Here is a 27112-nt window from a genome sequence, read left to right on the forward strand (position 1 = left end):
GTTTATATTTACTCAAGGTAATCTTTCTTTGATATTGCAAATGCCACACCAAATAACTCTCAGTCGCGTTTAAAGAGACATTGTTTAACACTACAATTATTAAAAGGAACAGCATTCTAAGATGCTTAACAACGTTTGAAATCCACCCTTCTGAAGGGAACCGTGAGCTTTCTACCTATGATGTGGGAAAACAACTACATCTCCCAGTGTTCTCCGCGGTACCTTCTCTTGCTCGCCGTACTGCAGCTTATATTTTTTTAGTTTTTTGGGTCGAAAGACGGACATTACTGTGACGTCTCGCGGCTCTTCAACTTGTTATCGCTCCTTTCCTCCCCCACCCTCTCAGTCATGTTAACTGTACTGCGACTGTGAAGTCCCAAACCCGTAAGTAAACTTATTTCTTTAAAAACATTAAAAAGGAAGCCTCTTCGTCCGGACAAGGAAAGTTTAGCTAGCTTGCTAACTGTGTTGCCGTATCCATGGCAACGGACATGAACTTAATAGGGAACTCAGTTCAAGCTATTAGTATGATACACACACACACACATATATATATATATATAATACATATACAATTGAAAGGGATAGGACGTGGAAGAATAAATAAAAAAGGGAATTAGAGAACTAGAAGGAAGTAGTTCAGAAGAAGAAAGGAAAGTTGTGAGGGAGGAATTTAAAATAATGTTAAAACTTAAGAACGAGGAAGAACAGGGTAACATCAGCCCCATCGTGGTGTCAAGAGAAATTAAAAAGAAAAGTGGAGATGTTGAAATGGTAAAGATTTTGAGAGATGGACACCTATTGGTAGTTTGTAAAAATGAAGAGCAAAAGAATGAGGCTTTAAATGTTGATACTATCTGTAAAAAAACAAACAAACAAACAAAAAACTATTGGAGAAAAAAAATCATGGGAGAGAGTAAAATAATTAGATGAGTGATTTATGGGATCCCGCTAGATCACAGGTGTCAAAGTCCAGTCCTCAAGAGCCGCTGTCCTGCAGTTTTTATATGCGCCACAGGTACAAAACACTGGAATGAAATGGCTTAATTACCTCCTCATTGTGTACATCAGTTCTCCAGAGCCTTAATGACCTAATTACTCTATTCAGGTGTGGTGCAGCAGAGGCACATCTAAAAGCTGGAAGACCCCGGCCCTTGAGGACTGGAATTTGACACCACTGCTAGACGAAGATCTTGATCAAATTAAGAGAAGTATTGTAGGAGCTTTTTGCTCTGACAATTATTATTGTCAAAAACAATAAATGGAGAAAAAGTAGGAAGTTTGTCAATCCTCAGTGAATTTGAAGAAAAAGAGTTGCCACAAAACATCAAAATAGGTTATCTCAGTTTTCAGACAGGCCACCACTTTGTTGTTTAAAATGTCAAAGGTCACATATCAGCAGTTTGTAAAGGGATGCAGAGATGTCCAAAATGTGGTCAAGATATCGAGATAGACCATCACAAACCACACATTAATGCTACTAAAGGTTTGTTGCCAACCGCCAGTAAATCCAAGAAGAAGGAGAAGAAGACAATCATAAATAAATATTTGAGGTATTATTTCTATTGTGGGATTTAGCAAATAGAAATTATTTTGGTTGGGTCTTAAGTGGGCTGGCTTAGTTGATATTTTAACTGACCCAAAACCAAGAGAAGTGTGGTCTGATTTGACTGCAGACAGTGAGACAAAATGTAAATATGCTGTAGCTAACAGCTTGTTTCTGGCACAGCTGACGCCTGGCTGATAATCCTGTGTTGTGTGCGTGGCAGCATTTCCAGGCGTTATGAATGACTATGAGGTTATCCGGCAGATCGGAGAAGGTGCGTTTGGGAGAGCCTTACTCGTCAGAGACAAACGGGGAGATGGAGACGGGAACTGCGTGGTGAAGCAGATCAGCCTGAGGAAGGTACAGGAACAACAGCACACTGCCCGCAGACCAGTCTGCTCGGGAAACCACAAGTGGCATATGTCTACAGTGAACAACAGTTTGATAACACCCAAAAACATAAGAAAGATCAAAATTACTGAATGAATTGTAATATCTACTTTAAAAATGAATGGACATTTCTCAGATTTTACAATAACATTTCTTATCAAATATCCCAAATTATATCAATATAATTAGGAATATTTTGTTTTCCTGATTGTCTTTGCAGTTTGAAATAAAACAAGTATTTATTTCAGATGTATTAAAGGGGCAGTACTAGGTGAAATTGACAAGTTTGAGCTTTCCGTCATCAAAAAATAACTTTAATTCTTTTGCGAATGTTTGAGAAGTCCTTTAATCTCCCATGGCAACCGTTCAGCTTGGAAGAATATGTGGGTGCAGTTTCCAGGCTACCGATCTTCCACCTCACAAAGCCGTCCTCCTCACCCAGCTCCTTCAGACTAGCCAGCAGCAATTAGCAAACACCCAGTGGAACTGTGAATCTGCTGAGCTCATTATAGGAGCTACTTCTCAGTGGTTGGAGCACTGCTCAAAACGTTGTTGAAGGGATAATTGAGTAGGCCTGAAGGCGGAGTTACAAAAAGAGCAGAAGTTTTTAAAGAGACAGAGGCCCAATTTCAAGGCATTAAATTACAAAGTCAAATTTCTTTTTAAGTCATATTTGATATATATATATATATATATATATATATATATATATATATATATATATATATATATATATATATATATATATATATATATATATATATATATATAAAAATAAAAAAGTTCCCTTCTCACCCACCGCGGGTGGTTCTTATCCTCTGAGCTCGGGTCCTCTACCAGAGGCCTGGGAGCTTGAGGGTTCTGCGCAGTATCTTGGCTGTGCCAAGGACTGCACATTTCTGGACTGAGATGTCTGATGTTGTTCCTGGGATCTGTTGTAGCCACTGCTCCAGTTTGGGGGTTACTGCCCCGAGGGCACCGATGACCACAGGCACCACTGTGGTCTTCACCTTCCAGGCCCTCTCCAGTTCCTCCCTGAGGCCCTGGTATTTCTCTAGTTTCTCGTGCTCCTTTTTCCTGATGTTGCAATCACTTGGTATTGCTACATCTACCACAACGGCTTTCCTCTGATGTTTATCCACTACGACAATGTCTGGTTGGTTCGCCATTACCATTTTGTCTGTCTGGATCTGGAAGTCCCACAGGATCTTAGCTCTGGCGTTCTCCACCACCTTTGGGGGTGTTTCCCACTTTGATCTTGGGGTTTCCAGTCCATATTCTGCACAGATGTTTCTGTACACTATGCCTGCCACTTGGTTATGTCGCTCCATGTACGCTTTCCCTGCCAGTATCTTGCACCCTGCTGTGATGTGCTGGACTGTCTCAGGGGCCTCCTTGCACAACCTACACCTTGGGTCTTGTCTGGTGTGGTAGATCTGGGCCTCTATTGCTCTGGTGTTTAGGGCCTGTTCCTGGGCTGCCAGGATGAGGGCCTCTGTGCTGTCCTTGAGTCCAGCTTTTTCCAGCCATTGGTAGGATTTACTGATATCAGCCACTTGGGTTATTTGCTGGTGGTACATCCCATGTAGGGGTTTGTCCTCCCATGATGGTATCTCTGGCACCTCAACCTCCGTTCCCTGTTGTCTGAGACATTCACTGAGCACATTGTCTGTTGAGGCTTTGTCCCTGATGTATTTATGGATCTTAGTTGTTTCGTCCTGGACAGTGGTTCTCACACTCACTAGTCCTCTGCCTCCGTCCTTGCGGCTCGTGTACAGTCTCAGGGTGCTGGATTTGGGATGGAACCCTCCATGCATTGTTAGTAGCTTTCTGGTCTTAATATCTGTGGCTTTTATCTCCTCCTTTGGCCAGCTAATTATTCCAGCAGGGTATCTGATTACTGGCAAGGCATAGCTGTTTATCGCACAGATTTTGTTCTTGCCATTGAGCTGGCTTCTCAGGACTTGCCTTATTCGTTGGAGGTATTTAGCTGTGGCTCCTTTCCTTGTGACCTCATCGAGGTTGCCATTTGCTTGTGGTATACCTAGGTACTTGTAACTGTCCTCTATGTCTGCTATTGTTCCTTCTGGGAGTGAGACCCCTTCTGTGTGGATGACCTTCCCCCTCTTGTGACCAGCCGACCACATTTCTCTAGTCCGAATGACATCCCAATGTCAGTGCTGTAGATCCTGGTGGTGTGGATCAGTGAGTCGATGTCTCGCTCACACTTGGCGTACAGCTTGATGTCATCCATGTAGAGTAGGTGACTGATATTGGCCCCATTTTTGAGTCTGTATCCGTAGCCAGTTGATAACTTGGCTGAGGGGGTTCAGGCCTATGCAGAACAGTAGCGGGGACAGAGCATCTCCTTGGTATATGCCACATTTGATGGACACTTGTGCAAGTGGTTTGCAGTTGGCTTCAAGGGTGGTTTTCCACAGCCTCATCGAGTTTGCAATGAAGGCTCTCAGAGTCCTGTTGATGTTATACATCTCTAAGCATTCAATGATCCAAGTATGCGGCATTGAGTCATAGGCTTTCTTGTAATCAATCCAAGCCATGCACAGGTTGGTGGTGTGTTTTGCAGTCTCGGGCAACTGTGCGGTCTACGAGGAGTTGGTGTTTGGCTCCTCTGGTATTTACACCGATACCCTTCTGTGCCGTGCTCATGTGTTTATCCATGTGTTTGCTTATCTTGGCCGCTATGATGCCTGACATGAGCTTCCAGGTTGTGGAGAGGCAGGTTATTGGTCGGTAGTTGGGTGGGACTGGACCCTTTGATGGATCCTTCTGGATTAGGATTGTCCGCCCTTCAGTTAACCATTCAGGGTGAGTCCCACTTTGTAGCAGCTGGTTCATTTGGGCTGCCATTCGCTCATGGAGAGCAGTGAGTTTCTTTAGCCAGTAGGCATGGATCATGTCAGGCCCTGGTGCTGTCCAGTTTTTCATACCTGAGACTCTTTCTTGGACATCTGTCACAGTGATGGTTACCGGGGCTTGCTCAGGGAGGTTGCTGTGGTCCTCTCGTAGAGAGATCAGCCACTGTGCATTGCTGTTGTGGGACGCCTCCCTTTCCCATATGCCTTTCCAGTATTGTTCCGTCTCCAGCCTTGGTGGGTCTGCTCTGTTGTTATTGTTACCCTGCCATTGAGAGTACACCTTAGCTGGTTGAGTGGAGAAGAGCCGGTTAATCCTTCTGGATTCATTCTCCCTTGTGTATCTCTTTAGGCGGCTGGACAAGGCTTGGAGCCTCTGTTTGGCAGTCTCGAGTGCTTCAGGTATGGGCATCTGGCTGTACTTTCTGGGTACTGGTCTTTTCATTGCACCCTTGTGGAGCTCTGACAGTTGGCTCACTTCCCTTCTTGTTACCTTGATTTTAGCCTCTAACCGTCTTTTCCATGGTGGGTATTGGGTCTCATGGTTGCTCTTATAGCCAAGTATCTCAAGGATCACTGATGCTGAGTTGTAGATCAGCTCATTGGTTTCTGTTATGGTGTTGGTAGGGATCGTTCTCAATGCTGCATTCACATTCTCAATGAGACTTTCTGATGGTACTTCACTCAGCCGTTGTAATTGGCGCCGGGGAGGCCTGGTTGTCATTCGGGTCATGATTCTCTCTCTCAGGTCAGCAGCTGTCTCGTTCAGCTCTGTTTCGCTCATTGGGGCCGTGTATCCCCTCACTGGGTGGGGACTTGTAGTTAAGTCCCCACAGTCCTGACATCCGGGTTCCTCCCTTTTGCCGTAGCATTTGTGTTGTATCTCGTCAATCTCAAGTTGTGATAGCAGTTGCCGTTTGCGGATGTTGGAACACTGAGCTACTAGTTGTTTAGCGCTTAGTGTTGACTGGGGATGTCGAAGTAACCATTCCTTCCCCAGTCTTTGCATGTAACCTCTCACTAGGGTTACTTGAGTAGTAGCATTCCAACAGATCCACATTTTCATCTCTCGCCCATTTCCGTCTTGTTCCAGTAGCCCATTTGTCATCAAGGTGCTCTGGTTCCCCAACACCTGACGCAGACCTGTTTGGCCGGGCGACGTCTGAGCCGGCATGTTATGCAACTTAGTATCTCTCATGGTATGAGGTAGGCAGTAGCTTGAAGGGTCTTGCCTAAGGACCCAGACTGGATTTGAACCCTGCCCTCTCGGGTGATATACTGATGCCTTATGTATTGAGCTATCCAGTCAGCGAGATATATATATATATTATATATATATATATATATATATATATATATATATATATATATATATATATATATATATATATATATATATATATATATATGGCAGTTTTATAACAACTGATGTTAAAAGTTACTTGACTATGCCATAAAACATCACTATATGCCTGCAAAACCCATATTAAAATGCCTCACCTATGAAATATGTTGGAATCTAGAAACAAAAATGTCTCTACAATATAATAAAATCCAACCAGTTTGAAAAATCCCTCTTCATTCACTTTTAGGGCTGTCTCATTGACCATTATGTGTGTTTATTGTCCAGATGTCAGCGAAGGAGAAAGAAGCCTCTAAGAAAGAAGTGACTCTCCTGTCACAGATGAAACACCCAAACATCGTTTCTTTCATCAATACATTTCAAGGTCGGAGCAGATCTTCCTTCCAGAGCATTTTTCAGGCCCACTGATCCACAATTCAGCCATATATGTTTCGTATCTCTAGTAGATTTAGGTGTGAAGCAACATTTATGCTCCCGTCACATTGTTTTACTATCTTTGAGATGACTGTCATTTCCTGTCAGAAACGAACCACTTGGAAAACTTTTCTGTGTGCAGAGAAGGGCAGTCTGTACATAGTGATGGAGTACTGCAATGGAGGAGATCTGCTGAAGAAGATCAACATGCAGAGAGGAATTCCTTTCTCTGAGGCCCAGGTAGCTGAAATCTGAGCCTGGATGTTACAAGAGGCCGGGCTCCCTGTCAGACGGAGGAGGAAAAAAAGTGAACTTTTTGTTTCTCAGATTGTGGACTGGTTCATCCAGATCTGCCTGGGCCTCAAGCACATCCACGACCGGAAGATTCTTCACAGAGACATCAAATCTCAGGTGAAACACGCCTAAAAGAAAGACTAAAAATAAAACTAAAGATTACTGAAACACTTTTTTTTTTAACTTTGCATCACTCTTTTTCTATCAGACAAACAAACAGGTTTTAGCGTTGTAGGGATATTTTTCTGAGTGAATCTGCTGAACTTACAAAGATAAAACCATGTTTTTATCGTCTATTTGAACTGCATCACTCACAGGAAGGTCAATAAAAAGGTCAAATTAAAGTTTATTTGCATAATTTAAAGAAAGTTTATTTCAGCATGACACAACAATCTTTTTATTATTTACAAAGTTTCATTGAAGTTCCACTGTAGATTTGAAACAGTTTGGACTCAATTTGTTTTTCCAGTGACTAAAACTGTTTTAGGATCTTTTCTGAAAATTTCACAGCTGTCATTTTGTATTTCTTATTTAGTCTGTTTAATTCTCAGATATTTTAAACCTTTACACTTTTATTACATCCACAAACTACAGTCTGTTTATCGGGATTTTATATGGTGAATCAAAAGAAAGAAGTGAAAAGTGATTAATTTAGGAAAATTAACACATTGTTTTCAATTTGCCTTTATAAATGATACTCTGAAAACTCACTTGCATTCTGTCTTCATATTATCCCGCATCACACCATACTCATGTTAAAACATGGTAATGGCAGCATCATGTTGAACAATCTGAGCTGATGAAAAAATGAAAGAAGGGGATTTGACATAACCTGATGACATCATTCCATATGTTGATTTGCACACTCTGAACTTATTGTCCCATTTTACAGTTGCTTAATTCCTTCTAATTCAAATTTATCGAGCTCAAGAAAAAATGTCTGATGTAGGAAAAACTCGAGGGGGAGAAAAAAACAGTTACATTTTTTGTGGTGTTTTGGAAAAGATCATTTGCGCAGTATTTATTGCTGTGTGTCTATAAACGTTGTCAACATCTTGTCTCTGGGGTGAAGCTCATTAATTAACAAGCATTATCATTACAGAGCTCTTTAATTGCACAACAGAACCGTCCTGAGGTCAGTCCTGCTCTGAACAAAGACCTCTGTGTGTGCCAGCTCCTAGAATAACTCAGCAAGATGACAACACACTGCATTTCTGTTCACAGCCATCTCTCTGTTTCATCAGTCGTATCAGTTTACACACGCAAACACACACACAAATCTGTTTTCATTCCTGCACTCTCTCTCTTGCCTAGAATATCTTCCTAACCAGTGGAGGGATGAAAGTAAAGCTGGGGGACTTTGGTATCGCAAGAATTTGAGTAAGTTAAGTGAGTGTGATCCTCACACACACGAAGCGGCTGCTTGTCGGCAAGTCCACCGTAAGTCATGGAGGAGCTCCAAACAACTGATTAGCATTCCTCAAACTGTCAACTCGGACAAGTAAACACAAGGGTGTGGAAATGGTAGCCGGCTGGTGGCATTTGATTGCAACAGTCGGTTCAATGGTACGATAAAGTGTGATTATTGTCTATAGTGTACAGAAGAAAAAGCTTCTTCATTTTTTGTGACTTTGATTACATAGAGAGATGTAGAAGGCAGAAAAGGAAGGCGTTCTGTTTTGGAGTGACTGTCGTACTTCTACATGCCGCAAGAAAAGGAGGAATTTTGTAGATATGAATTATTAAAGAGGGACAGGACAGCAAACCTTCTTGTCAAGCACTGGAAAAACAAAACTCTTACCAAGTATTTCTGATCTGATTTCTGGCACAAAGATATTAATACACTTGAAATGAAATGATTCTACTTTTAACTTTTTCATCACTATCACCAAATTATTGACTGAAAACGAGCTTCGGTATCTTGCTGAAAAGTTACTTGTAAGTTAGTTTTGCCTTATTTCAAATGTACTAAGAGATGTTCACTTGAAATGAGACCAAAAATATTTGGTCAGATTTTATGTTTTTGCAGTGTAGCTCCTCAAACTAGATTTGGCTCTGAAAATATACTTTACACCAGGAGTTTGTCACTTTACAGCCTAAAGAGTAATTTCTGCTCTCAAGGCAGCCAAATAAAACTTGTTTTTAGATTAAAAACAAATTATTTATAATGGTAATCTCTCTGAAATTTGTCATCATCTTTAAAGAACCTCTGTTTTATTTCTATTCTATGATTTATAAAGACAAACATAAAATGTAACCAAAAGAGGATCAGAATTGATGAAAAAGCACATAATTTCCCACAAAGTGATGTGAAAACGTATTCATGACACTTTTAGTGTCACACTAGAAATGCAATGCACATACAGCAGGGAAAAAATGAAAACAAACAAACTGGTATTAACCTGAATTTGTTGTTATATCTACAATTAAAAATCTAAGTTCTTTTTAGCTAAAGACAAGAGATAAAAGGTCCAAAAATTCTTAAAGCTCATATTTTAAAACTAGCCAGTCTTTCTTTTATCCAGTTTGTCTCTGTATAGAGGTGTAACTGAGGGTGGGCTGATTGTTATTTATTTTATTTTTTCTGTTTAGCACTCTGGAGATGGCCAGGACTTGTGTCGGGACGCCATACTACCTCTCACCAGAGATCTGCGAGAGTCGGCCCTACAACAACAAAACGTACGTACAAAACTGACTACAGGATGAGTGCAGCCTTTTATCTGGAGATCCTGGTGGAGAATGTGGAGTCAGCAGCCCAGAAATTCTTTCGTGTTTAGTCGTTCCGACCTGACAGCGATCTAAGATACGGCAGGAGACACTGAAAATGATCGCCTCACCTTAGTGTCACTGAGATTCTCTGAGTTTTATCTTACCCGTTAACTCTGCCCTCACTGTACCGTCTGCCATTTTTTACTTTCTGTTTTTTTTTTTACCTTGGAGTGGATCTACATGCTGCGGCCTGCCTGTCACGTTGCTGCTGGTTCAAGAGAATTTGCATACTAAGGGCCAACAAATGTTCCTGTAGAGAATTACAACCAGGTCAATGATTAATATGAAATATGAAAGCCAACACACCAGAAACACTTCTGTGGGGTTTTACATTTGTATTCAGGGTTTTTTGTTTTTTTACTATTATTAAACTTGTTAATGACATCAACTTCACAGAAAGTTTACTATCTTGTCGGAATCTGTGGGCTGTTCTTCAGTAGTTCGGAGAAAATAATTAATGTTTCACCAAGCGCTACGTTTCCATTGAATTAGCCGTGAAATAAAATTCCTCACAATGAGGGCGGAGTTGTTTGAAGTCCGTCCAAAATTTCTGCTGCCTTGTGATGACTACAGCGGGCCTGGACAGGGGCGCCACATGGGTGGAGCTCTGGCCCTGACTGAGTGTGTTGGTTGTCATGTCTGTCTCTGTTGGACGATCATGTGTGAGCGCAGTAATGAGGCCTGGTTGTGTAATCATGTCATTATGACCCAGTAGAGCAGCAGTCCACCCAGAGGGGTTTCATCCTGACAGCGAGTGCAGACACATACAGAGGAACACACTTTCTGTCTGCTCATATCTAGATTGTCTGATCTGAACATCTCACACTGGGATAAACTGAATATCTTCAGCCTTCATCTGTTCAGTCTACATAACACTTATAAATTACTTCTATTTGACCTTGGTTTGAAGCTCGTTGGTTGAAGTTGGAGAGTTGATTGACTGCAACAGTTATTATTTCTTGTTTGTGTGTTTCAAATCAAATAAACTGTCTGTCTCTGTTATTTCATCCGCTCTCTTCTGTTCCCGTTTTGTGAACCTGAGGTCAAACTGACTTCCTCTTCTTTCTACTCGAGACTCTTAGCAGCGACATTTTGAGGTGGATATAATCCTGACCCTTTCGAACCGTTTACCTTCCCTCTTCTCAAAACGTCAACGTACAGTGAAGATCTGTCAGATACTTGACTGAGCCAGAAAAAACAAATACCTGAAGACAGTTATCTTCCCTCTGTTGGCTGTCTAATGTCATTGCATTTAACTTTGTTTTCTCCCTCCAGGTTTATGACTTTGGCTGAAGGGTGTGAGATGATGACAAACCGCATGCTTTTTCAACAGGTGGCGTGTAAGATGTACTTAGCAGGGAGGATGTTTGTGAAATGGTGTAATTAAAACCAGGGAGAGTTTCAGTAAAATTGACTGAGGTTGATAAATATTTCCTTTTGCTTATGTTTTTGCTTCTGCAGAGATATCTGGTCTCTCGCTTGTGTCCTCTATGAACTCTGCACCCTGAGGCATCCAGTGAGCTCTGCCACACCGGCAAACGCTTTGTTACCCTCACCACTTCATAAACGCTAAGCTAACACTGCCATTGTCCATCCATCTATAAAAACACAAAGTCAAATTTCTTTTAAGTCATATTTGATACTATAGCATTTTTCTTACAACTTAATGTAACATAGTTAATTACATTATGTTGACTATTGCCTCTTTAAAAATGTATTTGTTGTTGTTAAATTAATTGAATGTTAGCATCTTTTTGTCCCAGTCTTATTTACTAATTGTGGTCTCCTCTAACAGTTCGAGGGCAACAGCCTGAGGCAGCTGGTCAGCAAGATCTGCAGAGGCCACTACGCACCTGTCCCCAGCCGCTACTCCCACGACCTTCGCCTGCTGCTTACCCAGCTCTTCAAGGTCGGACACACTCTTGACTCTTGTCTCTTTTGTTGCAGCGTTTACGTAACACGACAAGAACAAGTGAAGTCACACAGCAGGTACAAACAAGAATCAGGTCTTGACAGGGTGTCAGTGGATCAGACTTGGTTATCAGGTTGAAAATGACTCATCATACAGAAGTGATACTTCAGTCAGTAGTAAAAAGTGTTTGCTACTAGGTCTATTTCTTTTCTTTTTGCTTCAGTAGCCTATTTTATATAATTCCCTTTAGCAGGTCTTAGTTAACTCTTTCACAACATTTTTAGAAGATAAGAATAATTTAGAACTTCAGCTTATTTTAACATTAAGCATACAAGACACCAGAACTTTAGTTGCGAAAAAGCTTTAACAATGACGTTTTTGTTTTCTGTTTGAGATTTTTGAGTTTTCGCAGTTTTTCCTGTTTCTTTTCCCAACTGAACGGAGGCGTTCCATTTGGACCCGACATTCCTAGAGAATTCATAGGAAGTGAGAATTTCACAGAGACTATGAAGCCGATTTCATGACTTGAATAAAAGCCAGCACAATTTGCTGTGCAATTCAGGGATCAAAGAGCCTGTAATATGGGATTATAGTTGTTCTCTCTTGAAAGGCCGTTGGCGGCAGCAGGTTGGATTAATTTATAATCACTTGGTGTAAATGACAGAATGTCACAAACGGTTTAAGCAGCTGTTTATTATCCTGAGCTTCTTGTGATTCTATAGAGTCTCTATTGTCCTCTGGAGACATCGCTCTTAGAAATACACATTTCTTAGTATCTCTAAAAAAAAAATCACGTTTTTCTTTGTCGGTGTACTCTAAAACCGCTGCATTAAAAACAACCAAATTTAGATTATTTTTGATAACTTTTTTGCGTTACGTGTTACCAATCCAGCTCTGGATTGACTCAACATATCACAGTTGAGTTGTGGGTTTAACCTGGTATGCAGAATTAGGTTTTTATCCTAAACTATGGATCAAAAGGACTTAATGTCAAATATTAAGGCTGCCAATGAGAATAAACCTTAACCTGGATTATTAAATTACGAATATTTGCCAATGAATAAATAATTTTTATTGATCCAGACAAAAACCCTCTAAAGATTAATATTGGGAAAATTTGTATAAAATGTATAAAATATCAACTTTTTGACCAGTTCTTTGGTTAAAGTGTGATGCTTGAATATTGCTAGAACAAGCTGCTATGCTATCCTAATCAATAACAAGCAAACAGCTAATGGTAGCTTTAGAGAATGACCTGCTGTATAGTAGCTAAGGTGATAAATCTTTATTATCAACCCACTAACTTTATTATTATTAAACACAATCATTTTTGTCATCTTATAATTAATTCTGTTAGAGGTCCTGATGAGGTAGTTGTCTCTTCTCTCGCACAATAAACCGACTCAGAACTTTTGAACATAAATTAAATACATAAAATCTGTCCCAGGTGTTAATTTAATAGTTCAGTGAAATAGATTTGTGGGACATACTCGAAAATGTATCACATTTGTAAAACACAGTTTTTTTTTTTTTGTTTGTTTATTTTTTTCAGGTCAACCCTCGAGAGCGACCCTCAGTGAGCTCAATCCTCCGACGTCCATTTTTAGAAAAACACGTCAGTAAACACATCAGCGTTCAGGTAATGGGTCACCTGTTTAAACCGTCATGTTGGTGAAAGGATGTACATGATAAATGGTAGCCTTCCTGAAAAAGATATAAAATCAGGGGTAAAAATAAGACTCTTTAAAAACATAATTTTAATGAAACCATAAATAGATTAGATAGACAGAGCGCCAGTACAAAGCAAAACGTTACTTTATTCTCTGTGATAGACCAATTTCAGCTCCATTAGTTGTCCATAATAGTGCAGTAGAAGAAAAAAACAAACAAAACAAAAATTTTATTTTTGTTTTGAAATATGTAAATTATATTCATGTCCACTGACACTTTGTAGAGTCACGTTAGATTGCAGTTACAGCTGCAAGACTCTACCAACTTTCCAGGCTGATATTTTTGTGTTTTCCCCCACTCTGTCCTGAACCAAGCTCCAGCTCAGTCAGATGGGATGCAGAACGTCTGTGTACATCATCTATTGCCACAGATTGTCAATTGGATTTTATTGTCATATGATGGATTAAATGGATATCCATGAGATGTCTAAAGCTTAGGATGTTTTAACCTAATTCTGCTTTAAAAGTCTGCAAAACGTCAACTGACGTGTCTGCTGCATTCCTTGGTCTTTATTATGCCGTTTGTTTTCTGATTTTCTATAAAAGAAAAAAGCTCCAATGCCTCTACAGAACATAGCAAAGAGTTAAGACACTTGTTTTGCTTCTCATGAAACCTGTCAAATTATTATTGGCTTTCATAAGCAGTGATGTAAAATATGAGCTGTCGGTGTAGTTATGTATGCGTGTGGTTTTCTGTGTTTGCAGACGATGCAGGGGGATTTAAACCACGCGGCTTCCCATCGAAACGGAGCAGCAGCTGCATCAGATGCTGCTAAAATAAGAACAAGGCCGTCAGGTAACGCAGCACAAAGCACCAAGTGAAAACTCATCGACTGTGTGTGTTTTTTATTTTTTCAAACAAGAGTGTGTTGACCTCTGATAATGTCATTGTTACTCTCCTAGATGGCTCTTTGTGATTTTGGCAGAAATAGACCATTTTGAAAACATTCAGGCTACATTTAACATGAAATCCACTATTAATGATACAGTAGTTAGTATCATGAAAAACCTAACTGTGCATTGCAAAAACACAAATTCTTACCAAGAAACTTTCCAAAATCATAAAAAATAAAAATAAAAAAACTTGGAGACATTTGCAATTAATCTCAGAATTTCTGATTTTTTTTTTCTAGCAAATGTTTTACTTTTTGAGCTCAGAAATGTTTATGGTGGGAATTCACTCCTTTTTTTCTATCTATAGTGATCCTAATTCATTGCGATGGAACACTCAATATGTCTTATTTTTAACAAACAATATATGTAAAAACTGAGACCAAAACAAAGCCTTTTTCTTCTCCGCTGTTGTCCAGAGAAGATGCAGAAGGCGAGAGCAGCAAAGCGGCCTGGGGCAGCAGGCAGGAAACCCGCTGCTAAACCGGACCACAGAGCGCCGTTCAGACTGATCACCACTCCCTACAAAGTACGCCTGAAGCAGCATCATACACCCTGTTTTCGATCCAGTATTTGGTTTTCCGTTTTTCTGCTGGTTTAACTTTGTATTTATGTACTATTGCAGCCTCTTCATCAAAAAGCAGCTAAACCAGCTGCAGACGGAGCATCTGCAGGGTTCCAGAAGTGGGTAGTAAAAACCTCCTCAAAACTAGTTTGCGTGTTTCCAGTAACTGTAAAAAAAAACTCAAATTGTTAGTAAAGTTTTTGTAATAGGATGATGTGGTTTTTCAGTCATATTGAAACAAATCTATTTCAATACATCTATTAGAAAATCTTTTCTCATTACCACTTGGATGTGTTTACATCTGTGTCCACTATGATTTTTAATGACTTATCATGTGTGGTTTTAATCACATTTTTGATTTAACAAGAACACTGCAATTGCAAAATTGTCTTTGGTTCAAGTGGAATATCAAAAACATTTGCAATAGAAACGCAAACCTTGTCTCATGTGTTAGCTATGTAAAGTGTTAGTGAATGATTATTTCCTAATAGTTTGATTATGGTTAACCTTGAAGAAGTTTGAGAAACCAAAAGAATATTTTCATATATGATGGCAATATTTGGACCATAGCAGATAGAAAAAAAGTACATAGCTGGCAAAAACTCAGAAATTTTGAGTTTAATCTACAAAATACTTAAAAAGTTGGCTTTTTTTTACTTTTTGAAAATTTCTGAAAGTGAAAAAATTTTAGAACATTTCTGAGCTTTTTCTTGCAAATTTCTGATATCAATCCAAAAATAAAAAGTTGTTAGAAATGTGCTCCTTTTATCTACCATCAGAGATATAGCAATGAAGGATGTTATATTTTTAAGAAGTTTTCTTTGACAATTGGAAAAGATTAAAAAACTACTCTGAGAAGAGAGCGGTTCTTGTCACAATCCAGTCATTCTCTTAAACGTCTGAGATGAATATGTTGTTCTTCTAGCTACAGGTTGGATGGGAGGCAGACTGGCAGCCATTACCTGCACTATTATGCCCAGCTGGATGTCATTCAGAGGAGGAATCAGGACATTCCTGCTGCTGTTGCTCCACCTTCAGCTTCTGATCCTGCGGCTCTGGAGCAAGTCACAGATGTGAACCTCCAGTTCTGGGAACAAGATGGTCCGCTTGTGGAACCATACCAGCTGTGGGTGGCACAAACAAGCAGCACATTTCTATAAAAGATCAACAAAAATATCCAAAATGTTTTTACAACTTTCTGTTAAAAAACTGATTCATTTGAGGTAATATTTGCATCAAATCCGGATTTGCTCAAATTAGCCACAATTTTATGTCTAGCAGAAATAAATTGTTTCTAAACTTTTTCACTACTTGTGGAAAGCGATGGTGAGTTTTACCTTGTTCCCATTACCACGGTAACACATGCTCACCTTCACCTGTTGTGTCCCTCAGTGTGGCTGCAGCTCGTAACGAGTACCTGCAGAGGAAACACGAGGCCAACCAGTACAAACTGAGAGCAGAAAAACAGCTGGTAAGACCAAACCCCGTACCATCAGGGTGACTTAAACCCTGACCTCTGTACTGAGTTTGTTTGATCATATATGTTTTCCAATTTTGACATTTTGGATAAAATTCAGAACTTTCAGGAAGCATAGTGAACACTAATATTAGGCCATCAATTACTATAATGGATGGATTTAGATATATGCATAAATATGACAGTTGATAATGATGATTAATAAATAAATGTTATCAGGAAGTGAATCTTTCAGATAAAGGACATCTGCAGCGTTTTATTACATTGTTCAAAATACATTTTACATGGAACCAAACATCAAGGAATAAAAGCCATTTTGTGAAATGTCTAAAACTGTATGTTACTTCATTAGGATAGATTAATTACTTTTGCCATGACAACATCCTCTAATTTTATTTCCGTATATTAATGAGTGCCTAAATATCTAGAGCTGAACATTCAAGTCTCCATACACAGCTTAAGACTGCCCCAAGTGGTAAAATAATTATTAGATGAAGTATTGTAATCTGGAAATGGGTCTCCATTTCAAGCACTTGGTATGCCGATGTGAGTGAATCTTCAGTTCAGTTTGTGCAGTTTAAAATACTGTAGTTTGTGAACATTAGAAATAGTTCTGGGTATGAAAATATTATTTGGCCTCAGAAAGAGAAAAAAATAGAGTGGAATAGAATATTTGTTATTGTAGAAGTACGTGGAAATCCTTCAGAGCTGAACAAGAACTGAACCGTTGGTTAAGAACATGATTTTAACTGATAAAGAGTTGGTACTGAAGAATCTAGATGTATAATAAGTTGTCATAAATGTGTTACATTCATGTGAAAATAAAACTTACATCATTAAATAAGTGCAACTTAAAACTGGCATCATTAAATCAAGAATCATATGTAGAAAAGGGACAAATATTGTCAACTTCACGCTTATTTAAATACTATTTACTCTATCTAAAGAACTTTTCTCAGTTGACTTCTTGTCTTGGTGACTTTTCTACTATTTCCAGGGTCTGCGGCCGTGTACAGCTGAGAGCGAAAGGAAGCCAGGCGACCAGGAGCAGGAAGCTGGACTACCTGACAACCAGCACTTTCCTCAGACAGAAACATGAGGGTCAGCAGGTGAGACACCAAACAAACAACTGCATCAATGTGTAAAATGATCAAAATAAGTTTTCCAAATATCTAAAATGAAATGTATGTGTGTGTGTGTGTAGGAGTATCTGCGTCAGCTGGATCTCATCAGGCAGCAGTATCATCAGGAGGTGAGACAGATGAGACAGAAAGCTGAATCAGAGGTATGCAAATTAGATTATATCATTTATAGTGTATTTATACAAAGAGTTTGTGTAATATGCACAGACATAGTCAATAAATTAATATGTGTTCCAATTTGTCAGATAAAGACACCTGTTGAAAAACATTTTTGTAGGAATTAAACATTCATTCATTAAACATTCATTAAGCCCAGTTTGTTTTTTATTTTTTTTATTAATATATATTTTTGTTGATCTTGTGGTATTTTAGCTGTAAGTAGAACATAATCATAATCATTTTAAAACGTCATTCTGAGTGGAATTAATCTGTATCATGATGATTCACATAATTATGGAGTCACTCAAATACATGGACTTTTTCAACAATATTTCTATTCATAGAATTTCTAACATATAAATGACCCATAAGAGTTGTAAACACTAGATGTTAGGCATATTTAAAATTACAACAGCAGAACATTCGGAGGATTTTTCAGATGCCAGAATAAATCCAGATAGTTTTGCAAATGCCTTGTTCAAAACGAGCTCTGCTGAAACATACATAAATGTTTTTTTGTTGCTTGTTTGTGGTTCAAAAGGTAAACGATGTGAACTTTTTGAGACGTCTAACACCCGGTTCTTTCACACAGTCTCTGCTCAGCATCTAAACCACAGGGGAGAAGGTTTGGGTTTGGGTTTGGCTGCATGTTTGATGCAGCAGCTGTGTGCGATGAAGCTGCATCTCTAAAGCTCACAAGGCACCTCAAGTTTTATCTGTAACAGAATTAACAGCAGCGGCTTTATGCATGTGTCTGGACTCATCAGCCACAAGACAAACGGAGAACCTTTGTGGTGGAAAAAGCACGAGACCCGGAGCCCGCCTCGGATGCTGAAGAACAGCAGAAAGAAACACCTGCTCAGGTACGAAGAACCACAGAAAAACAGAAAAGAAACCTCTGGAAATAAAGAAAATAAATATCAAGAATGTAGTGTTGAAGTGAGTTTGATATTTACATGACTTGAGCTTGGAAATTAGTGTCAAACTTGTGCTGAATAGTATTTTAGGAAGTGGACAGTTAAAGCCAGATATTTCATACACTGAATCAAAAGACCTTCTCTCAAGTCAAATCAGACCAAACTTTTCTTGCTTTAGCTTCGAGTTACCAAAATTATGTCTGTTTCCTAAATGCTAGAAAACTTAGTGAGAACATTCTTTTTTTTTTTTTCAAATTCAAGTTTCCATACATTTGTATCAGAGATACTGACCAGGAATGAGTGACTTAACTTCACAGCTTGCACATAAAATTCCCCCCGAAACAAACCGAGGTTTGTTTGTCAGATGTAAGACAACCAAAGTTGACAGATTTGAAATTATTGAATAATCAAATCAAGTTTATTTATGTTTAATAAACTTAATTTGATTAACTTTTTTTTTTCCAAGTTGGCTCACCTGTCTTTCAGTGTATGGAATGTTTCACCTGAGCTTTTAGGCCTTTATAGCTACACTGTGATCAGACGTGTTGTATCTGTTCTTTTGGTTTGAAGCTGTATCTATTCATAAAGAAATGTTGTCAAATCCTACATATTTGTTGTTAAGTCAACCAGGTTACAGAGTTTCCTTCCCGCTGCAGGACATGGATGCAGTTGTGAGGCAGACTGGAGAAGAAAACGAGGGAAATTCTCAGAAAACAAAGATAAGGTGAGGTTCTGTCTGCTGAACCTAAAAAAAAAGCTTCATTTTGATTCAAATACTGAAACACAATATGTAACACCTTCTGAAAATCTCAGCTGGTGTTTAAAAGGAATATTTCAAACATGGCAGTGATATATGAGTAAAGACAATGAGGTGAGACTTTTGAAAATAATGAACAGCATTTAAATCGTTTGGGACCTGCAGAAGGGAATCATGTTTGAAATCCGGCTGGATGAAGAAGAAAAAGAAGAAAAGGCAAAGGAGGAGAGGAAAAATGAAGAAGAGCAGGTAGAAGAATTGAAACAAAGTCATTTTCGCTGCATGGCTTCAGTTTTCTTCTTCTCCTCTCACCAAACAGGAAGTGGACCCTCTCAATCGTACGCTAAGCTTCCAGGAAGGGGAGGCGCTAAAGCTCAAAGACTGGTCAAAGGAGAGAAAGGGGTGGAGCCAAAGGACCCCTCAGACTCTCCTGGACGCCCTGGCCAACATGGACGTCAACTCTCCCTGCAGCACAGCGACTGAGCCTTCAGAAGGTGCAGCACGCACAACAAATGAAGTATCCCATGTATTTTTTAAAGCTCCACATAGCTGACACGTCTCCCCCTGCTGGCCCTCCAACAGGTCGCAGGCGGTGGACCAGCCGTCCCCCCAGCTCCCTGCTGAACGCTCTGGCTCAGGCTGAACTCACACCAAGTCTGGACACAGGTCAGGTCAAAACACCAACAGCAAGAAACTGAAGGCTGAAGAGATTCGCTGAACATGGAACGCTGAACTGTTTGTCCTCTGTGAAGCGTTAGATGCTGCGCATGGAGAGGAGAAAGGAAGACAAGGAGAAGAGGAAGAGGAGGAAGAGGATTCGGACATAGAGATGGATGAAGAGCGTCTGGAGTCGAGGTCTGATGATGATGACACGTGAGTTCACGCTTTAACTGCACTCTGAACGCAGTATGGTACAAACTACACATTTAAAATAAAAAAGAGAAAGCAAATTCAAATTAAAGGTCACCTTAAGGCTGAACAATAAACATGTTTATTACATACATGTTTATCTCATTATATTAAAAAATATATAATGAGATTTCAGTTCTGGCTATTTTGAGCTCCTGTCAGAATGAGCAGTTTTTGGGCTCTGCCACTTTAAATCCTGCTTGCCACGCCCCCCAACAGATGCTCAGTTATACAGCCCTGTGTCTTTGAAAAATATTAGTAGAGCGTCTTGCACAATCAACAAAGATGCACTCAGCATTTTCATAACAACTAAGGTTGACGTAGTTACTTGATTATGCTATAAATTAGTCAATGTGCCTGAAAAATTCATTCTGAATCTTTAAATGTAGATAAATATAGGACTGATGTGTTTATCTTCAGGAATTTTGAGGAGTCGGAGGACGAGCTGAGAGACGCCGTGGCGGACTCCATGAGGAACCTTTACGTCATGGAGGACTCGAGCTCTGGAGAAAACACTTCGGAGGAGGGAGAAGAAGCAGAGAGGAAGGACGGAGGAGCAGATGGCTCTTCAGGTCATCAGCAAGCCCAAGTAGAGGTCAGCAGTTCAGGGTCTGAAGGTTCACCAAGCGGATGTTTCTAGTAAATCTGAAGAGTCGCAGACGGACAAGAGTGCAGCTTTAGATAAGCATCAGGCTGATTCAGTGGTTTGTTAGCAGATGAATGAACTGCCTTAAAACGTGTGAAAGTGTTCACTCTGAAGTTTACAAAGGAGTGTCTGCAGTGGTGTGACTCACAAAGCCTCATCTATATATTCATGTTATACACCTGGACTAAATAGTTGGCAAGCCTGATTTTAAGTGCACAATAATATAAATGTAATTTTAAGAATGTAAAAAAATCTTTATTTACTAAAAAAAAGCATGAAAAAAAAAAAACGTGTGGCCTACCTGTCACTAAGTTTTCAACATCACCTCTGATACCAAAACACAAAGGGAAACACTGAATGTAACCATGATCATCAGTCACATTGTGAAATATACATCTACATTTAATGTGCGGCACTTTTCAAGTTAATTTGACAAATATTGTTTGAGAGAAAATCAATGGTCACCTTTCAGGGGAATATATAATCAATTTTACAACTTTTCACTTGTGTTTGGACTTGTACCTCATACTTGTTGTATTCATGTGTATGTTCAAGGTTGAGGAACATGTAAACATGCATCTTTTTTTTGTTATTCTAAGGCAACCAGCAGAACACAACAGTGACAAAAGGAAAATACAATTAGCATTTGACCGGTACTGTTCCTTTAATGCACACAGGCAGTAGCATTCCTGTTTCTTCCAGCAGTAACATCTCTGGAATACTTTATGCTAGCAAGTTGTTCAAAGGTTATGCAAAACCGATCAGCAGTGAATGGAAGCAGCCAAAAGTCTCACTTTTATTCACATAATCAGTTCATATTTTACTTGTGATGTTTTAGTTGCAGTAAAGTAATTTAGTTATTTTTCCAAGGACATAAGTCATCACAAACTCTAAATGTAGTGCACTGTGAGACACTCACCACAAGGGGGCAGCACACAAGATATTATCAGCTGCATCTTTTTGCTTTTATTGTGTATTATTCAAGTGTAATTTCCATTTCTCTAGGAATCTAAACATTCTCTATACACAGGCTTAAACAGTATCAATGCCTCTTTAAAGAAGAGGGTTTGTAATACACCTTTTATTACATCATCATGCCCATCAAACACAGGAATGCAGGAGGAGAGCAACAACATTCAGACAAGGTAGATTTGGCCGTCACCTCAGCTAAACCTTCATATTAAATATAACTATAGAGATTACATGAAGCATCAATCTTAACTTAACCTCTAATGACAGAAAAATCATATTTAAATACCCATTTCTTTTTTTTAGAAGTCAGAAAAAAATAATTCTCTTCAAAATCATGTCAGCAGCAACAGTATAACCCAGAACGAAACTCAAAAAAATCTACGTTTTGCAGTTCCTAGAATTTCCCCAGATTAGTTGACAGTGAGTCTAATCTAAGTCCAGCTTAGTAAAAGAAGAAACACTGGAAGCAAAGGGGGAAACTAAACACACCTCGTTGCTTAAACCAATCAGTCTGACCTTCATCCTGAAGTCAAGATGTGTGAGAACCAGATGACTGACCAATTAAACAACCTCAAAAACTTTCATTCATCTATCAGAGTCAAGTATCAAGATGATCCCCTTTAAATTTGACCATAAACATTTATCAGTTTACACTTACAAAGACTTTCCTGAAACCTGGACTATCAGTTCAGGAAACACACGTCCACATATGGACCTGGAACACGCCGTCATTCATACGACCCACAAGGTATTTTTACATATTAGCATCGGTTGCTGGGAATGTTCAGGTTTTTTTCTCCTCGGTCTGTACAGAGTGGAGAATTTTATCTGGTTTTAAATCTGGAGGGCAAGCAGAGAGATTTAAGTTATAATTTCTTATTTCCTGGTAAGTACGCTAATAATGAGGCACTGTGTTGCGCTTTAACAGTTAGCTTGTTTGAAACAGACATAAGATCACTGCCCAGTGATATTAGTGGAAGTTACAAAGTCTGAAGTAGGAAAAGATTTTCAAAAGACAAGAGAAAGGAAGTGACTCAGATCACTTGGCGCATTCTTCCTCTCCTGTTTTCGAATACCAGCCTGCTAGCTTCCTGTACAGACAGCCGTCTCTAGCCGTCTCTAGTCCCAGTTGGACACCAGGTCTCCTTCGTTCGCCCTCACCGCACCATCTGATTCATCAGCGCCTCCGTCGCGGCGAGGAAACAAGCTTCAAACTCCTGGTCTGAGAACCGCGCCACAGACTCCCGCGCTGCGCGTCTTATCTCCAGCTTAGCCGAAGGAGTCAGCGCCAGGATGGTTTCCATGGCCGTGGCGTAGCTGTCCTCGCTGTCCGCCAGGAAGCCCGTCTGCCTGCCCTCGTGCGGCACCACGATGTCCAGCTTCGGGCCGCCTGACTTGTGGGCGAGGACGATGGTTCCTGCGGCCATGCACTCCACCACTCCTGGAACGACAGAGACGGGATGGACGTCTCAAACATAAAACACCACTTACCTGAAGGGTAAGTGGTGTTTTACCACCACTTACACCACTTACCTGAAGAGTAAGTGGTGTTTTACTTTATTATTACTTCAGAATAAAATGCTGATATGAAAAAATCTACAAAAAAAAAAAACAGCTTCCTGTTTTATTTTTTTACCTAATGCAAGTCCAATCAGCTTAAATAACCTTAATCTATGGCTGAAATGATTAATCAAATTAATTGTGCTGAATTGATGATTGAAATAATTGTCAAATATCTTAGTAATGGATTAATCATTAACTGGAGAATACAAAGAGCAGTAATTAATTACTGAAAATTTCTTATTTAGACATTTTTGCTATCCAGTTACCACCTAGTTAATGGAGACAATAATCAATAATAATCTTGTGTTCACCGATGCCGAAGTGTTCGTTCCACATGGTGTGCAGCCCGATGGTGGCGCTCACCAGCTCCCTCTTCAGCTCGGCGAAGGGAACGTTGAGCTTGAAGTCGACGCGGTCGGAGACGCCGAGCTCCTGACAGAGGCCCCGCAGCATCAGCACCCGGTCCTCGTCTTCCTGGTTCCTGCAGCCGCCAATCAGCACCAGCCGCAGCGCCTCCGGCCCCCGGGCCCGTCCCCCTTCCTGTCCAGCAGCAAGGCAAACGCTCTGATTTGCAGCGGGTGATCCTTCTCCGGCCTGAACTGACCCACGGACACGATGGAGTGGCACTTCCTGTCTCCTCCAGCTCCTCCACCTCTCCCGTCCTCTTCGCCCCCAGCTCCTCCCAGCCCTCCTCCAGCTCGTCTTCGTCCTCCTCCCCCTCCAGCGGGACGTCCAGGAAGGCCCTGACGTCGCACGGCGGGTACACTACGCTGGTGCGGCTGGGGCAGCGCCACAGGGCCAGGATGTGTCCCAGCGTCCAGGTGGAGTTCACCATGACGACGTCGCTGCAGGAGCCGGCCAGACCGTAGAGCAGAGCGAAGAGGCAGTAGTACAGCACCTTCAGGGCGCTCAGAACCGGGTTTCTGGAGATGAAGTCCGCATTGTTGAACCTGCAGTTAAAGGTTTGGGGGAAATATGTTCAAGTTTCTGCTCAGAATAAGAGGACATTTCATTAAAGGGACAGTATTCTGAATTTTCCAGCCACATAGGATCATTTTATAGCACAATGAAGTAACTCTGCCACCTTCAGTGGTTACAAAAAAAAAAAATCCAACATATAAAATATGACTTAAAAGAAATCTGTAATTTAACGCCTCTATCTCTTTAAGGAGCTCCTGCTCTTTCTGAACAGGAAGTAAGAGAGTAAAGCTAATAAAATGAGCTAAAAACAAGATTTCTGTTTTTGCCTTTCAAGAAACTTGATGGTAAAGTTGTAAAAACTGACAGCATGATCATAAGTGTTATTCTTGACATTTTCTGCTCTACTTCTTCCATGAGAGCATCGATAAATATCAATAAATTTGAAAATATGACTCAATAGTTACTGTGTGCAGCTTGGTGATATTTTTTTGTATTATTTTCTAAGTGGCACCTTGTTTCAGCTGGGAATGTTTTTCAAGAACAATGTGTGTTTGTGGTTTTATGACCTCTGCCGTTCATTCACGCATCAAGAGTTTTTTTCTTAAAAATAAGCAGCAAAGTTTTTTCAGGAGGAGTTTTGTCACAAAGTCGGAGCTAAATCCACCCGTGGCAACCATTCAGCTGCACGGGAGATCAAAGGATTTCCCAAACATTCGTGAAAGAATCAAGGCAAGACTCCAGGTATGTTTTTGAAGAGGAAATAACATTAAAGCTTGGTGTAAAGCCAGACGGTGATCTCTACCTGGGGTTCCTCTCTCTGACCACAGACAACATGTCCGTGCTCACGGTGGGATAGTGGACGTAACTCGCCACCTTGCAGCCTCCCAAGTACCGGAAGATTGGAAGCGTAAAGGCGTAGCCCATGGAGTCGATGTACAGGTCAGGAACAAAAGCTGTGAGAGCTTCCCACCCTAAAACACACACACACTCCTGCATTAGCTGCTTTAATACAAAGAAGAAGAAAACACCCAAAGATCCAGAAAGACCTACGCTTGTAGAAGCACCAGAAGTGACCCTAAAACTGAACAGTGTGTTTTACTTTTTCTAAACTCTTAACACTCAACGCGTGTTACGTTCACGTCTTACCGAGGAACATGGAGCCCAGGCTCTGGCCCAGCAGGGTGAAGTGAGGGTACGAAGTGGCCTCCACCAGGCCGCGGTGACGCAGGAAGACGAAGGTGACGGGTCGGGGTAGAGTGATGTTGAAACGCTGGCGCGCCCCCTCCAGGATCTGTTCACCAGTCACTCCCTGGTCCCCCGTGTACACCACAAAGGAGACGTTGGAGTATCTGGAATAATGGGGAGGCAACGGTTGCCATAAGCTCTCCATTTTTATTAGGTTTTCAAATATAAAAAAAAAAAAAAAAAAGGGAAGATGAAGGAAGACAGCAGACAGGTCAGAAGGTTCTGGAGAGGTTTAAAGCAGAGTTGGCTTATCAAACAGATCTGTTTGTGCATTATATGGCACAACCACAAATCTATCAAGCATCACGTAGCAGAATCACTGCTTTATGGAAGAAAACCTTGCCTCTATGGAGATGGGCATTTATTGCATTGTTTATCAATTGTGTTACATAAATTTATCAATAACAGTTCTTATAAGAATTTATTGTTATGATAAATTCCAATTAATGATGTTTAAAAGCGAAACAAACCTGCCCATATTGTCGAGATTATTAACTTTACTATATTTTCCACTGTTTGTTCAATGAGAGCATCAACACATAACAATGATTTTGGAAATATGATTAAATGCAGTGACTGTGTGGAGTTTAGTGATACATAATTTCTCACTAGAGTCCTAAAGAAGCACATTAATCTCTTCTAGAGCAGCATTTCCCTATCATTTATAGATACCTAAAACAGAAGTAATCTCATCACTTATATCGTCATCACCAAGGTACAGTAAAATATCGGGATAAACTTTAAGACTATGTGGCCCACCACTGTGTGAGGTTTTAAAAAGATCTCACATAGTCACATAGCGCTGCAGAGCCACGTCGACAGGCAGGCAGGTCACTCAGACCTGACACTTGTTTGCTCTTATCACCAGTTGTGTAAACAATTAAACCTTTGCTTTTTGAAGGTTTCTTGGTTCGCTAATATGGAACCCAAAGATCCAGAAAGGAGCAGCAGGGAAACAGGAACTAGAGCAGCGAGAGGGAAGCCCGGGAATCGAACTCGGGACAGCCGAACAGGGTGCGCGCGAGCTGCCAGCTGAGCCACCGTCTGACATCCTCCCTGTCAGTGACGTGACGTGACCACATAGTGTTTCGACCAAAGGATGTGTCTGGGCTCCATTACCGGTTCATGAGGGCCCTCAGGGAGCACCAGAGCACCCGCCCCGCCTCCTCCAGCGTGGCAGTACGGGGGGAAGAAAGCCACAGCCGGGCCGCCGTCCCGAGCGCGGCGAGTCTTGCGGCGACCCTGCAGCCAGACGCGGAGCCCCAGCAGAACCAGGAGCAGCAGCAGGGTGAGGGCCAGGCTGAGGAAGACGCAGGGCATCACCAGGGACCACAGCAACCTGGCGGAAGGAGTTCATGAAGCGGCTTAAAACCCGCTTCAATCTGACGTTAGCCTGCTAGCTGCTAGGCTAAACTTAACGCCGTCACCAAAATTACATTTCAAGCAATAAACTAATGTTCCTCTCCGACACTTTCTTTCTATATAATGCTATATTTTTGGTTAAAAAAATAAATAAAAAATAGAGCCTTTGTACCTCATCAAGTCGCAGAAGCACAGAGAGAAGTGGTGATGGTGTCCTGCCATTTTGACAAGCTTCTGCCGTGACGTCACAGCCTGTCAGCTGACCGGGCCTCCGCTCTCTGATTGGCTCAGC

At 40.6% G+C, this 27112-nt stretch overlaps 1 protein-coding gene and 1 pseudogene across 1 annotated transcript; one reads left to right on the forward strand and one right to left on the reverse strand.

The window, feature by feature from the left end:
* Positions 1-214: 214 nt before the first annotated feature.
* Positions 215-20868, forward strand: LOC129361225 (serine/threonine-protein kinase Nek5-like). Its single transcript, XM_055031971.1, is given in 26 exon segments — positions 215-384; positions 1770-1906; positions 6443-6539; positions 6732-6829; positions 6917-7000; positions 8198-8258; positions 9466-9562; positions 11114-11168; positions 11448-11561; positions 13117-13203; positions 14000-14090; positions 14605-14714; positions 14811-14869; positions 15676-15876; positions 16143-16221; positions 17225-17313; positions 17315-17336; positions 17432-17512; positions 18296-18391; positions 19102-19156; positions 19159-19169; positions 19368-19451; positions 19522-19696; positions 19785-19868; positions 19955-20075; positions 20532-20868. Coding segments are annotated over 25 exon segments (2394 nt in total). The 5' UTR covers positions 215-384; positions 1770-1783; the 3' UTR covers positions 20752-20868.
* Positions 20869-21698: 830 nt separating this feature from the next.
* Positions 21699-27112, reverse strand: LOC129361238 (GDP-Man:Man(3)GlcNAc(2)-PP-Dol alpha-1,2-mannosyltransferase-like; annotated as a pseudogene).

The sequence above is a fragment of the Poeciliopsis prolifica genome, unplaced genomic scaffold (assembly GCF_027474105.1).
Source record: "Poeciliopsis prolifica strain line A6 unplaced genomic scaffold, Auburn_PproV2 SCAFFOLD007, whole genome shotgun sequence".
Taxonomy (NCBI): domain Eukaryota; kingdom Metazoa; phylum Chordata; class Actinopteri; order Cyprinodontiformes; family Poeciliidae; genus Poeciliopsis; species Poeciliopsis prolifica.